This window comes from Galeopterus variegatus, unplaced genomic scaffold (genome assembly GCF_000696425.1).
Source record: "Galeopterus variegatus unplaced genomic scaffold, G_variegatus-3.0.2 Scaffold2380, whole genome shotgun sequence".
In the NCBI taxonomy this organism is placed as follows: domain Eukaryota; kingdom Metazoa; phylum Chordata; class Mammalia; order Dermoptera; family Cynocephalidae; genus Galeopterus; species Galeopterus variegatus.
The window spans coordinates 126,066-139,641 of record NW_007728491.1 but is presented as its reverse complement, the minus strand read 5'-3'; the positions used below and the strand labels follow the sequence as shown (position 1 = coordinate 139,641).

The 13,576-nt window shown below is 38.7% G+C and overlaps 1 protein-coding gene and 1 long non-coding RNA gene across 2 annotated transcripts in view; both read right to left on the bottom strand.

Moving 5' to 3' along the window:
- Window positions 1-3,229, bottom strand: part of LOC103597653 — a 4,534-nt gene extending 1,305 nt beyond the window's left edge. The window contains exon 1 of the long non-coding RNA XR_551121.1: window positions 56-3,229. This is a non-coding gene — a long non-coding RNA (uncharacterized LOC103597653). The remainder of the gene's footprint in view (window positions 1-55) is intronic.
- Window positions 3,230-3,378: 149 nt separating this feature from the next.
- The window catches only part of PLCXD3 (phosphatidylinositol-specific phospholipase C, X domain containing 3), a 65,078-nt gene continuing 54,880 nt past the window's right edge, over window positions 3,379-13,576 (bottom strand). Inside the window, exon 3 of the mRNA XM_008581524.1 lies at window positions 3,379-6,201. Coding sequence (XP_008579746.1) covers window positions 6,048-6,201 — 154 coding nt within the window. The 3' untranslated portion in view covers window positions 3,379-6,047. The remainder of the gene's footprint in view (window positions 6,202-13,576) is intronic.

Genomic DNA, 13,576 nt, shown 5'->3' with positions numbered 1-13,576 from the left:
TTGGTGAGTCTGTCTGTCGGTGCTAGTTCCATGTGAGGGTTCACATGTTCCCCACCTTCTGTCCAGCTCTACCTCAATGTTCTGAGGAGGGACCAACAGGGCTATGTCTATACCTCAGACTCTTCTTATCTCTTCTTCCTGCAATGAAGAGAGTTCTTTCCTATGTCAAATTTTGTACAATTCCATTGGTGACCAGTTCTAACCTTATAAAAATTGTGGTAAGGTGTTAGCAGTAAAAGTAATGGAGTAGTTTGTTACCTTTCAGAAAAAAAAAATTGAATTTTAAAAAAGGTCCTGATACTAAGTCAGTGCATCCACTGTGCAGGATCTTTTTTAATGTGTAGATATGTTTTTGCTTGTCCCAATTACATGAAAATGTTACTTAAGGGATTAGTGGGGAGACTCTGAGTCTTACAACAGGCCAATGAAGAGAAATTTTGAATGTGGCTGCATTGATCTTATGAAGATACTTGCTTGATTATTCCATCTATACTTGAGTTGGTCCTCCATAAAGCATTTGTGGGACCTGGAATGGACCAATATTTTCCTTCATGAAGAATATTAGGACTACAGATTTTCATTAGGAATCTTTACATAGGGGTAGGGAGGAAGGTAGATCTTACAGGAAGCCCAGCTGGAAAAAATAGGCAGTATGGATAGGATTGACAGATTTAGGGGAAAAAGTACAGGACATACCCAATTAAACTTGAATTTCAGATAAACAACAATTTTTTTTCAGTATAACTGATGAAATATATGGGAAACATATATACTAAAAACAAATTCATCATTTATTTAAAATTTGAAATTCCCTGAGTGTCCTGTATTTTACTCAACAACTCTAAATATTGAAAAGAAATAATTGAGGATGAAGAAGAAAAAGAAATAAGAAGTTAATTAATATTCCACACCCAGATCCCAAACCCAAAGATTATAGTGTTTTTGCTTTGAGTGTGACCACATGTGCAGATCCTTGAATTAGTCATGAGTTTTCTATTGCTGGACTACATATAGGACAGACAAAAAATGTATGAGTGTTGCATGCTTGTTTTTTGAGAAGGGAACCACACTGGAACCATCTAACGTTCATGGGCCTTTTAATAACTCTCATGGCGCCAAAGTGGTTCATCTTACTTGAGAAGATCCAATTTTTAAAAAGCAATGGTTTAGAGAAATAATTGTTCATGTAAAACTTATCACTAAAGCAAAATGGGTTCTATGATGGGAAGAACAACTTTAGAGGTGCATTTGTTCTGTTGCTGATAGAAATAAATGTACATTTTGACTATTTGTAGGATGATGACGTTAATAACTTCGTTGACGTTTGGTAATTTTGAAAAGCATGTGAGGCTCCACAAGCTGACCAATTTGCTTGTGGGAACTCAGATAAGTTCTAAAGCATATTCCTTATAAGATTTTCTTTAAAAGCCATCTTTAACAAAAACATAATTTCTGTTTAAATTTTCTATCCAAATTTTAATCACAATAAAAACAAAATGGCAATGAATTAAGGCTGGTCATAATGTGCCCTTTTTCTTTAGGATAAGTTTGATTTTTGAATAAGATACACAATATACTTACACACACATACCACATACAATCACATACATTTGACTCATACAGATGTACAGTTAGAACTAATACCTACAAAATAGTATCACAAGTGAAATAAAAATTCACACAATTTTCAAGAGATTCAATCAACACGTTTTACAAATTCTACAGAACACTTTATCATTGTCATTGGGAAAACAAACAATTTAGAGCATTATTTAAAACTGTATGTAACACAGGAGCCACCAGTAAGTTATGGCAAATATAGCATTTACACAATAGTGTCACTGAAATCTAGTTGAAAAGACTAAAGTGCTGTAAAATAAAATGCTTTTAAAAATCCTGTTTAGCACATTCTGAGGGACACTGTGTATTATTTTCCATTAGCAATTCAAAATGTGAGCACTCTGCCTATGGAACTTCTGTTTGGTTAAGTGACCAAAGATTAGAAGATTGTGTCATTGGATCTGCAAGACTGGAGAACTGAAAAACTCATAAAAATGTGCATTTCCTGAGACTTCCAACTTTTTGGTCTGGAATCCCACCAGGAGAGAACCTGAACAGGTAACCCTGACTAAAAACATGTCAGAACCTCAAAGAACTTAACTTGAAATGAAGATATATGTATGTTTTAATTTATATTCAATTCCATCTTAGATTCTCTAGCTTGAAGTAGAGTTGACAATGTAGTTAGACTGTTACTACCAAGCTTTTCCTATTTCTGATGGTCTCATTTTTCATTAGTTTTGTAGTGATTTTTTTCCTCTTAAATATTTAAAAAATTGAATTGTACTTATGCCTACTAATATAGCAGATATTGATTTTAAGAGTTGAAATGGCAATAAAATAAGGTTAATTAGAATGCAGTTTCAACATTGGATAAAGTGCATGTGTGAAATGTGCATGCTGAGTGTGTGCGTGTGTGTGTATTTGCATGTGTGTACACACACAGGTGTATACATGCCAAACACATAATGCTCTAATACATTCACTATTAGGGGGCACTCCATGAAACGTGAGTTTTCCCAGTATGGCTGAAAATGAATATCGAGGTCATCATATAAAATTTCCTAAGGCTTTTAAAAGATGCCTCCTCATTCTCTGCATTCACGTGATTGTGTAGTAATAAGGGAGACATAAATGATAATGGCAGGAGAAGTATTCACCATATTGGTTCTTCAAAATTACAGACAGGAAAGCAAACTTAAAACTGATGCTCTTTATATATTTTCTCTCATCTCACCTACTCATTTGATTTCCGGCTGTAGATTGGGTAAAAGTTGGATTTTATTTCTGTTTTTTGCCTTGCAGGACTTGCGACATAGAGTCTTGAGAAACAAGCAAAACAAAAAGTGCACCAAGATGTATCTACTACCATCTTGGGGCCTATTTGTAGCCCTTTGTGCTCCTAACTGCCTGGAAAGACAATGCCCAGCTAAGACAAAGGAGCATAGGCGAGGGAAAGCTCTGACTGTGCATCACCGTTTCTAACCCCCTTCAAGGCCCACAGCCTGCTCTCTAAGTGTGCTCCAGGGCAGGGCTAATGGACAGAAGACAGCCATAGGCAACTTCTCTCCATTTCCCTTTCCAAGGAATCCCTCCTAGTGAACTCTCCCTCTAGCTGGGGGACTCCTAGTTCACTTCTACCTCTCCCCTCCTTTAGAAATTAAGGCAAGTCCATTTGCTCTCAGTGCCGGCTACAGAGATTCTATGTCCACATGGCAACCACAACATTGGCTTGAAAGTACCCTTTGTTTAACTCCTAGTGAACTCTCCCTCTAGCTGGGGGACTCCTAGTTCACTTCTACCTCTCCCCTCCTTTGGAAATTAAGGCGAGTCCATTTGCTCTCAGTGCCGGCTACAGAGATTCTATGTCCACATGGCAACCACAACATTGGCTTGAAAGTACCCTTTGTTTAATGAGTTTCTGTGTGCATATCGTTAATAACAATAAGAAGCTTTCCCCAGTTAAGAAACTACACAATTAGTCTAATGCTTCATCATGTTTGTTTTTTCCAGCACCCAAATGACACATATGACAAAGTTAAATCTAAGCAAATATTATAAGAAAGCATCTAAGTTCAAGAAATACAACATAGTTACCTCTATATTTTATTTATTTTTCATTAGTATGTTAAAAGACCTGTTTTCTGTTATATTTATAAATTAAATCCTTGTGTCATTGAAAGTGTGCTTGGCTAGAGATCCTCCTGAGGGATGAATAATGAATAGTCAGTTGGACAGAAAAGCTGCCCAAAAAGCAAATTTATGGGACATAAATTTCAGTAATCCATCATCCTTCAAAAAGGATTTATATTCAGTTGCACATAAAGAGCAGGTAAAAGTGATAGAAAGACAACAAGACTGCAAGGGAAGGGAAAGTGAAAAGAAGAAAAGAACTATATTTTGTAAATAATTAAATCTCAAGCTAAAATATTTTTACAAAAATATTTTCATGTGATCAGCCGCTCTAAATTCAATGGTTTTAACATTCTTTTTCACACATTGTTAAGGGTTTCAGCTCTAAAATTAAATGATTTAATATTATCAGTGTCTTCATTTGAAAAGAAGACTTGTATACTGTATCTGTCCATATCTGTGTGTGTTTGTATATATTTATATCTGACTGCCTGCACAGGAGTGGGTATATGTCGGTATATTGCACATGGCAAGATATGTCCACACCACTGGAATGTACAAACACATCTGTTGTGTGTATATGAAGGCTACTCGGGCTACCACAGGTAACTACACACTCCTCATGAACATTGTCTTCAGTATAAACAATTTCTATTCTCTCCCTGCAGTTGCTGATAAGAACTATCTTCTGATAATGAGTGTTTATAACCTTGAAATCAACTCATGGTTGTATTTGTGATCTCGACATATATCCTTGAAATCAGTTCCCTTATGTAGGACTAAGAGATTAACCCACATGTCCTACATTTAAACTAATTAAAAGCTGAGAGTATGCTTTTATTTCTCTATGACCCTTTGTGGCATGGACTGTATTGTCTCAGGAAACTATTGAGGTGTGATTATTTCTAAATATAAAGATATAATAATTCATCATTATAAGAATTTCAGCAAATTTGACACATTTTTATAAATGCCTCACAATATTCCATGAGGCACATAAATAAGGGTTATTGTGCTCTTTTTAAGACTGCTTTAGAGTTGTCAAATATCACAGAGATGCCAAGAAGGAAGCAGTGATAAGCTGTGTTACCACTGCTCTTTCCTGTAGACCTGGATTATCAAATGTTGGGCCGTGGAACCTTCATGCGAAACTTTTGCCTCTGCCTTAATCTTGCCCCAGGAGAGGATGGAACCCAGAAGTGATGATGAGTCTGTGCCAATTTTAAACTTGTCTGCCCAGACCACACTATCTTAAGAATGTCCCAAACATACTTCATGGGTCCTTTTGATTTCGTGGATACGCTTTCAAAAATATTGCTTTAACTCTTTCTGATCCTCTTCCTCTTTCCTCCCTTCAAGTCAAAAACTTGAAGCTTCTTGAAAAATGCTTCTCATATCTGGGATTTAGAATGACATGTTCGTAAATCCTAACTTGGTAGGAAAGCTTGCATGGTCTTTTTTTTCTTTCCTTTTTTTTTTTTTTTTTTAAATCAAGAGAATTGCTAGGAGGGTGTTTGTAAGCATTCTTTTCAGAGTTTCTGATTTTAACACACTTGTTATAGTTTATCATTTACTGGGCATTTGCGGGCAATATGATTTAAGAGATTGCTGAATTAAAGTAGCAGCCATCGCCTCCCACTCTGCCATTTTCCACTGTAGAGTTGGCACTCATACTTCTTCCAAAAAGGTTTTTACTCTATGTTTACAGCTGCCTTAAATAGAAATACTGTGAAGCACTATTATTTTCATATAACACAAAAATCACTGATTATGGCCTCCGATATTACCAAATGCAGGGAAACTGATTTGATGCATATTTTCTATTATCTAAAGTTAGCTATGATTGCCCAATTGCAGATGACTACAGAATATTACACCAAATCCCACAAAACAAATAAATTTTAGTACAACAACGTAATACACATCATGTTGGGCATTTAAATGCTTTCAGTCCCATATAGCATCTGATTAAAAAGAGCAAGCAAGAGAGGGAGTGGAAAGGTTAGAGGATACAGACAGAGGAGTAGCCCTAGGATGAAATTAGAAAACACAACCAAGTAGACACTCATGGGTTGTACCATACAAAGACTAATTTTGAAAAATGAAATTCGCTAGCCTTTTTTTATACCTAACACTATAAGTAGATTTTGCTCAGCAGATGAGAAATGAAATGTTTACAGTAATGCAGAGTATGCTTATAATCACTGAAGAAATGGTTTTCCCCCTTTTCCCACCCAGTACCAGCCCTAATCCCTTCAGACTCGGTGGAATAGGAAGATCAGAATGTTTATGGATAATATGCCAAATACAATGAGTCTTCTCTAGCTTATTCATGGACACTCCAGTCAGTACTATCAAGTGTTGGCTTCTCCTTCATCGAAGACATAGTTGAGCTTTATGACGGTGCTGATAAAGTCACCAAGTTCTACAAAATCAGCAGTGACAATGTTGATGCCACTCTCTCCTGGCTTCTGCATGCGCACCCACTGCATCATGGCAGGAAGAGCCCTGAGAAAGGAAACAAAAAGAGAAGTCACAGCAGGCAAGGTTTTCAAGCTCTACAATTCTCAGGCTTCCCTTTAGTCTTCTAACTTATTAAACAAATATTCCAAGTTTAGGTACAGGTGGAGGAGAAAGGCCAGATGAACAATGGTGAATTCTTAACCTTTGAGGAAACCCTGCAGGAGAAATATTGCCTATATTGGTCCATATTGGACTCTTCATCTATGGAGATCTCAGAAACTGGGACAGTTTATAATGAAGCTTCTCCACTAAGAAAACAACATCCTTGCACTTGTCTTCTGGTTTGGCATGGTGTAGCATGGTGCAATGGCAAACCCTGCAAAGCTATGTGGTGGTGAGATGGATATGTGCACTTAGAAAGCACTTATTATGACCCTGCTACTTTCAGGAAATGTGCTAAGATAGTATAAATAGGCACAAACACAAAAATCCCTGCCTTCAAAAAGTTCACAATTTGGTGGTGAACATGTAGGCACTTGAAAAATTTGAGTGAACAAAACTGATAAAAATATCTGCCCTTGAGGAGCTTACATTCTCATAAGGAGAGATAGACAATAGATAATGATCATAAGTAAATTATGTAGTTTGATAGAGGGGAATAAGGAGAAATTGAGGAAAGAAAGGAGGTTAGGAGAGGGCAGGTGGGAAGAGTGGTGCAGATGGCAACTTAAAACAGGCATCAGTAGGCCTCATGGATAAGGGGACATTTGTGCAAAGGAGTGAAGGAGACGAGAGAGTTAGTCACGTAGATATCTAGAGAAAACATTCCAGCTACTGCCTAAAAGAATGGCATGCCTACGGTTGGAGAAAGGAAGGAAAGAGTAGCAAAAAAGGAAGTCAGAGGGATTGCAAGGAAATGGGGGCCCATCCTGGAGGGCATTGTAGGCCTTTGCAAGGATCTTGAGCAGAGGAGTAATGTGACTGGATTGTCACCATGAGAGCTCATTCATTACTATGAGCATCCGGCTCAGCCTGGGTGTCAGAAGAAAGCTCCTTGAGCTCAATGTGAATGAGCTAGGAAGGTTTCGCTGGGCAGGGGAGGAATGGGGGATGAAGGGTGAATTATGCATTTTCAGGCAGAGGAAAGCATTTCTTCATTCATTGACAGAAGCACGGGATGCAGACAGACAAGTACAGGTGATAATAATGGTGAGGTGTAGTATCTCATGACAGCACATTGGAGAAAAACCTGCTATGACTTGGGCAGGGCAGGGGGGGAGGTTGCCATCATAAGAGGGATAAGTAGATGGGGCCAGAAAGATGATAATGTGTTAATAAAGGATGTGTGAGGGAAACACGGTGAACATTAAATTCCTGAATAACATGGAGAGGGAGGGAAAGAGAGGGAGAGGAGAGAACAATGAGTTTAAGAACCTTGAAGAAGTTGTATAACAATATTTAAGTCTTGAAAGATGTTGGACAGAGAAGAAAGAACCAGATGATAGGGAGCCTTGAGAATGTACAACAAATGAAAGCTGTGAACCAGGGGAATAATATGATTAGATTTATGATTTAGCGAGATTAGTTTCCCTTTAGTGTAGATAAATTAATGGGAGAGGGCAAGATGAGGGGCAGGAATAACAATTAGGGGGCAATTGAAATAATCCAGACCAGAGATAGTGGGAACTTGAGTTGCAGTCATTGCAGTGGATATATTTTAAGGGGACAGAGAAGATAAAATGACATCAGTTGTGGCACTGGATGGAGGTGAAAGGGAGAAAGAGGCCATGCATTATGCCTAGATTTCTAGCAGTCTTCTGGCATCATTCACTAACCTTGGAAAGATAGGAGCAATGGTTTTCCAGCAAAGGTGACAAGTCCAGTCTGAGACATGTGGATTTTGAGGTGACTTTGGGACACATGAGCTGAACTCTCAAGTGGCAGTTAAGTACAGGTCTGTTAATCAGGACAGAGAGCTGGCCAGGAGCCATCACATATAGAGAATAGTTGGAGCTATGAGATTTGATAAGATCACCTGGAAAGATTTTGTGGAGGGAGAAAAGAGAGAAAATTTGAAGATTAGCAGCATTTAAGGGAAGACAGAAAAGTGGATTGGATAAAAGAGAAGGAAGTAGGTATAGAAGTAGGAGGAAAATCTGGAGTTGACAGTCATGAAAATCAAAGAAAGAAGGAAGCCATGCTCCTTTTGGAAACCTAGAAGAGTTGAGTGAGGTAGAAGAATGGAATGCAGTGTATGTAAATTCCTCCAGATCTCAGAAAGTATATCTAGTCTAAACAAACTCAACCCATCCAGCAAAAACTGGGTCAACTGCCTTGGGCTACACTAATCTAATCCATATTTTTCAGCATATATATTTTCCTGTTAGACATGGATAAAGGAGGATCCTGTTGCTTCTAAAAGTGCATAACATGGCTCTAAATCTGGAGTGTGCGTAAAGCAAATGTACTTCACAGGGCCTGGTTTTCCAAAGCCTTGCAGTTTCAGATATTGACCTTGCAAAGGACAGGAAATTTTCCCCAGGCTATAAAGTCTCTGTTGTAAGATAAAGAATTGTAACACAGCAAGGTTGCTGGCTCAAAGACAGACAGGTTACTGATTGATATGTAAAGATACTTGGAAATTGCTGTAAGAACAGAGTGTTTTGTAAGATCAAACTTTTGTTGGTGGATCAACTTAACCTCTTGAAAATTGCATTATGGAATGCCTATTGTTAAACTTGTTAACTATACTTAGCAAAAACCCCACCTATGCTCTCTTCTTGTAACTTCCTGGTCTGGATAATAAATGTGGGAAGAGAACCCCAATTCATGGTTAGTTTCCCAAATGGTATGAACATCTTGCTCTGGAGGGTTCTGCGAGATTAACCCCTTTTTGGGGCTTCTCACTGCTCAGAAGAGATGGGCTTTGAGTAATCTTTGGCAGCTCCATCAACCAGGGGAAAAGGGGTGACAAATCCGTGGGACACAAAGCAACATCTAAAAGACCTAACGCCTTCAGGATAGAATGGCAGGTGGGGAAATTTGGTCTACAACAGTTCCAGAAGAGAATTCTATCTTAAAAGGAAAAGTGTGGATCCCCAGAACACAGTCACAAGTGTGTTCAAGTTCATTAGAAAGACAGCTGAGGGGCAATGTGTTTGCAGCCACTCACATTTGAATTCCATTACTTTCCTTTCTGGACTTGCTAGAGCAGATGAAGTAGTTCTGTTGTGAATGCAGCATCATCTTTGCACTTTAGAAAAGGCAGACACTCTTTGGAAAGAGTATCACACTAGTGCATTTCCCAGGAAGAATGATTTTTTAACAGACATTGAGAGATGAGATGCAGAGTAGGTAAGCATGATGCTGGGGCCAGTACTGATTCTGTGTTCGTCTTAACTGAGTAGCTTGTTCACCAGATCCCTCACACACTAGGGTGCGGGAGGTTCCTGAGCAACCAAATGCCCATCTTAGAACCATGGCCATCCAGAAATGTACTTCAGATGCACTCTACCACTCTGAGATTAAAATTCCTGGGCCTGAATTTCGAACAATCCACATGGAGAGGGGTTAGGAGAACACAAGAGTGCTCTTTTCTGTTTCTGTATAAAATTGATTGCTTTGAGGATTGATGAAATATTCTTTTGGGATAATTTGTAGTCCTTAGATGAAATATGAGTATTACATCTAAAATATCATTCCTCTGAGTCATGGGGATAGCTCTATTCTATGTTTAGACATGCTTTCCTAAAGTCAATATGATACCAAAGACAAAACAAGCAATAATGCCAAATTGAATCTCAAATTCTCAGACAGTCTTAAGTAGAATTACATTAAACAAAAAGACTCACTGTACCGGATTAAAACTAACAAATGCTGCTGAAGTTGCAACAATCGTTGAGAGTAGTATTTCTTAACCTTTTTTGATTATTGCCCCCCAAGGGGTCTTTTTGAGTATTTTTCCCTACTCCCATTCTCCTCCATGAAATTTTAATACCACAGATGGATTTCATATCTGTTTATATATCTGTGCTTATACAGTTTGTGTATCTGTGCTTTATATATTAAAAGAATAAATTTTTTATTTGCTATCACCCAAACCAATTTTTGCCTCCTTGAGGGCAATATTGCCAATGAGAATGTATAATTAATAGCTAATTGGCAAGTTCCTGACAATACTTAGTGTTGGACAGATAGGCTGAATGAACTTTAAAGTCTGCTTTGGTAGTAATAAAATACCACCAGTGTTAACAATTTCCATGATATAAGTAAAACCATTCCTTGCTTCAATATCCATCTTGGCCTGACTAATTTCTGCCTACCTTCAAGATTTGGCCCAGGGATGATCTCAATCCCTCCCATCCAAATCTGGGTGAAGAGCCCTTTTTTTACACTTTATACTCCCTAAGCATAGTTCTGTGAGCGTCCGTAGCACACAGCATTGAGATTATCCATTTTAATACCTATTTCTAACAGTGCCTGCACACTTCTCATGGGCCGGCCCGGTGGCGCACTGTAGCAGTGCGCCACTCGGGAGCGTGGTGGCGCTCCCATCGAGGGTTCGGATCCCACATACAGACCGGTTCCCGCTCACTGGCTGAGCGAGGTGCGGGCGCAACACTGAGGGTTGCGATCCCGTTGCCAGTCCCAGTCCGGTACAGGTGTGACACTGAGGGTTGCGATCCGTTGCCGGACACGACAAAAGACAAAAAGGAAAAAAAAAAAAAAAAAGAACAAAAATCATATCCTAGTCATCAATAGGTCCCCTGTACTTACCATAATCCCTGGAACCCAAAAGGAAAACAACACATTTGTTGAACTCAACTGCTGGTACAATAAAAGTGGGCCTAGGATTCTACGGGAGCATAGTAGATAAAATAATTCATTTTATTTAAGAGAAATTAATAAGGAATTTAAGGAACACTTCATAAAACAAAGCATTTGAATTTGGTCATGACTAGGTATTCTTTAGGTTAAGAAGGGAAGGGAAGACATTCCCAAGAAGGCAAAAGAATGCACCTCAAGAAAAGGAAACAGCACATGCAAAGCATATGGGCATGGAGGGGACGATCCAATCAGGAAGGACAAGGTGACAAGAGAGGAGGGGCCAATAGAGATGCCAGAGAAGTACTGGAGTTGAGGAGAACAGACGGTTAAGGCCCTCCTTTGACACACTGTGGAGTCTGAGCTTCATTCTTAATAGCAGTTAACAGTTTGCCATTGATTTTATCCAATTAAAGACTTTTCCCCCATGCAAAGAGAAGTCTAATATTAATTCCATCCAGAGCCAAATGACATTAAAACTTGTATTCTCTTCACATGTAAGTAAAGAGCTCCTTGCCTCCCTTTGAAACTTCTCAGAATACTAGGAGATCCTAAAAAGCCTTTATCCATTTATATGAGCTGTTCTTTTCTTTTTAGCCAAGAAAAACAGTGGAAATTTGCATAGTATTCACTAGTATCATGAACAAAAACATTTCTAAGTGGAGTTATATAACCCAAAGAGATTATTAAATTCTCTTTGAATTTGTATATTAATCTTTTAGCATCTTTTTATAGAATGGTCTACTTTGATATAGAAAAATGGAATTATACAAATACTGTAATGATGTCTTATGAATGCTCCCTCCTTTTTTATCTCTCTTTTCATTGGATTCTGAATTTATAGTGTGGATTTAGACTCTGTTTATTTATAAGACCTCACTGACTACCAGAAGAATCATTTCAAGATAAATAAAAAATTTTTAAATATCATACCACTGCTGTCATTTTGAGGGCAAGACTGTTTCTATTCATATCTCAGCTCCATTGTTTATTATAAGCAGGTTAGTCACTGCTCTAAGCCTCAGTTTTACCATCTGTAAAATGGGCATAATAATGAGGATTAAATCAGTACATGTAAAGTGCTTAGAAGAGTGCTTGTCTCTCTGTAGTGGTATCATATAGAATATGCTCTGAGTGACAGCCTCTGCAGTTCCCTGCTCTGGAGGCTGCAGAGTCTGAAAAACAGTAGCAGGGGATTCTGAGAGCTGGGGACCAACACCCAGGCCATACACAGTTTTTATGTAAAAATGAGCCTGTAGGATTTCTTTCCAACTTTCATAATTCCAAAGACAGAAAGGAGGGGGACAATGCCCTGGTGCTGTCATACAAGATTGGCCATAGGCTTCTGGGAAAGTGTCTCTGGAAGGGCTTTTTTCCTGGGCACGTAGTTGTGGCAAACATCTGAGTAGGCTTTTCTCATCACAGATTCTAAATTAAGTTGGTAAAAGAGCAGGTGCTGAACCTGGTGTATGAAGCCCCACAGCCCTTCTCTGGAATGTTAAGGTCTCCTGAAGAAAAGGATCTTTAAGCAGATGGCAGGCTTCTTAGAAGAAAAACTCCGAAGTCTATAGGAATCAGAAAACCTCCCTCCTACAGGGAAGCAATAGGAGGGGAGAGATGTGGAAGGCAAAGGTCTTCTGATGTACTAGCTTTGCAAACTGGTTTTGAAAAGAGTTAAAGGGAAAGATTTAGGAGCTGGAAGTGCTGAGAAGTTCTTTTGTAGGTTGTACTATTGATTTCAACAAATCTCACTGTGCTGACCTTCACTTATTAATTCATGTGTCTCCTACATAGAAAACTTTGGTTATCTCCCAGTGCTTTTAGGATAAAGATAAAAAAATCTTAACTGGTCTATGGGGCCCTGGACAATAGCTACTAGTGGTTCCTCCAGTTGCATCTCTTGTCACTCTCCCCCTCAATGAGTTCTAGCCACATCGTCAGTCTTGTTCATCTTGAACAGCTTAATTTTCCTTCGGGAGCTTTCTGGGGTTTCTGTTGCTATCCCTCATTCTGTTTTGGTTTAGCAAGAATGCCTTACCATCTTTTCCCCTTCATTCAGCCAACTCACTCATTTTTCAAATGAGATATTAAATGTCACTTCTTCAAAACGCTGGTCAGAATTTTAATTATAATTATGTGTTTCATCAATGGCTATCTCCCCAGCTAGACTGCAAGCTCTTCGAGGACAAGGACTGTCTGCTTTCTCACTTTTGTATACCCCCAGTGCTTAGTGCATAGACTAAGACTCAATAAATATTAATTGAATAAATGAACAAATTTTACTTTGAGAAACAAGACATTTACTTTTAGGATAGAAGTGTGTGCAGTAACATAATTCATGAAAATGCTACTCAGTTTTCATCACTATGGCTACTGCCACAGATTTTAATTTGTGAACTCACTGCTATTTTGCTGAATAAAAGTGTTGTGGTTTTTCTTTTCTTTTTTTTGTCTTTTTTCGTGTCCGGCAACGGATCGCAACCCTCAGTGTCGCGCCCGTACCAGACCGGGACCGGCAACGGGATCGCAACCCTTGGCATTGCTCCCGCACCTCGCTCAGCCAGTGAGCGGGAACCGGTCTGCATGTGGGATCCGA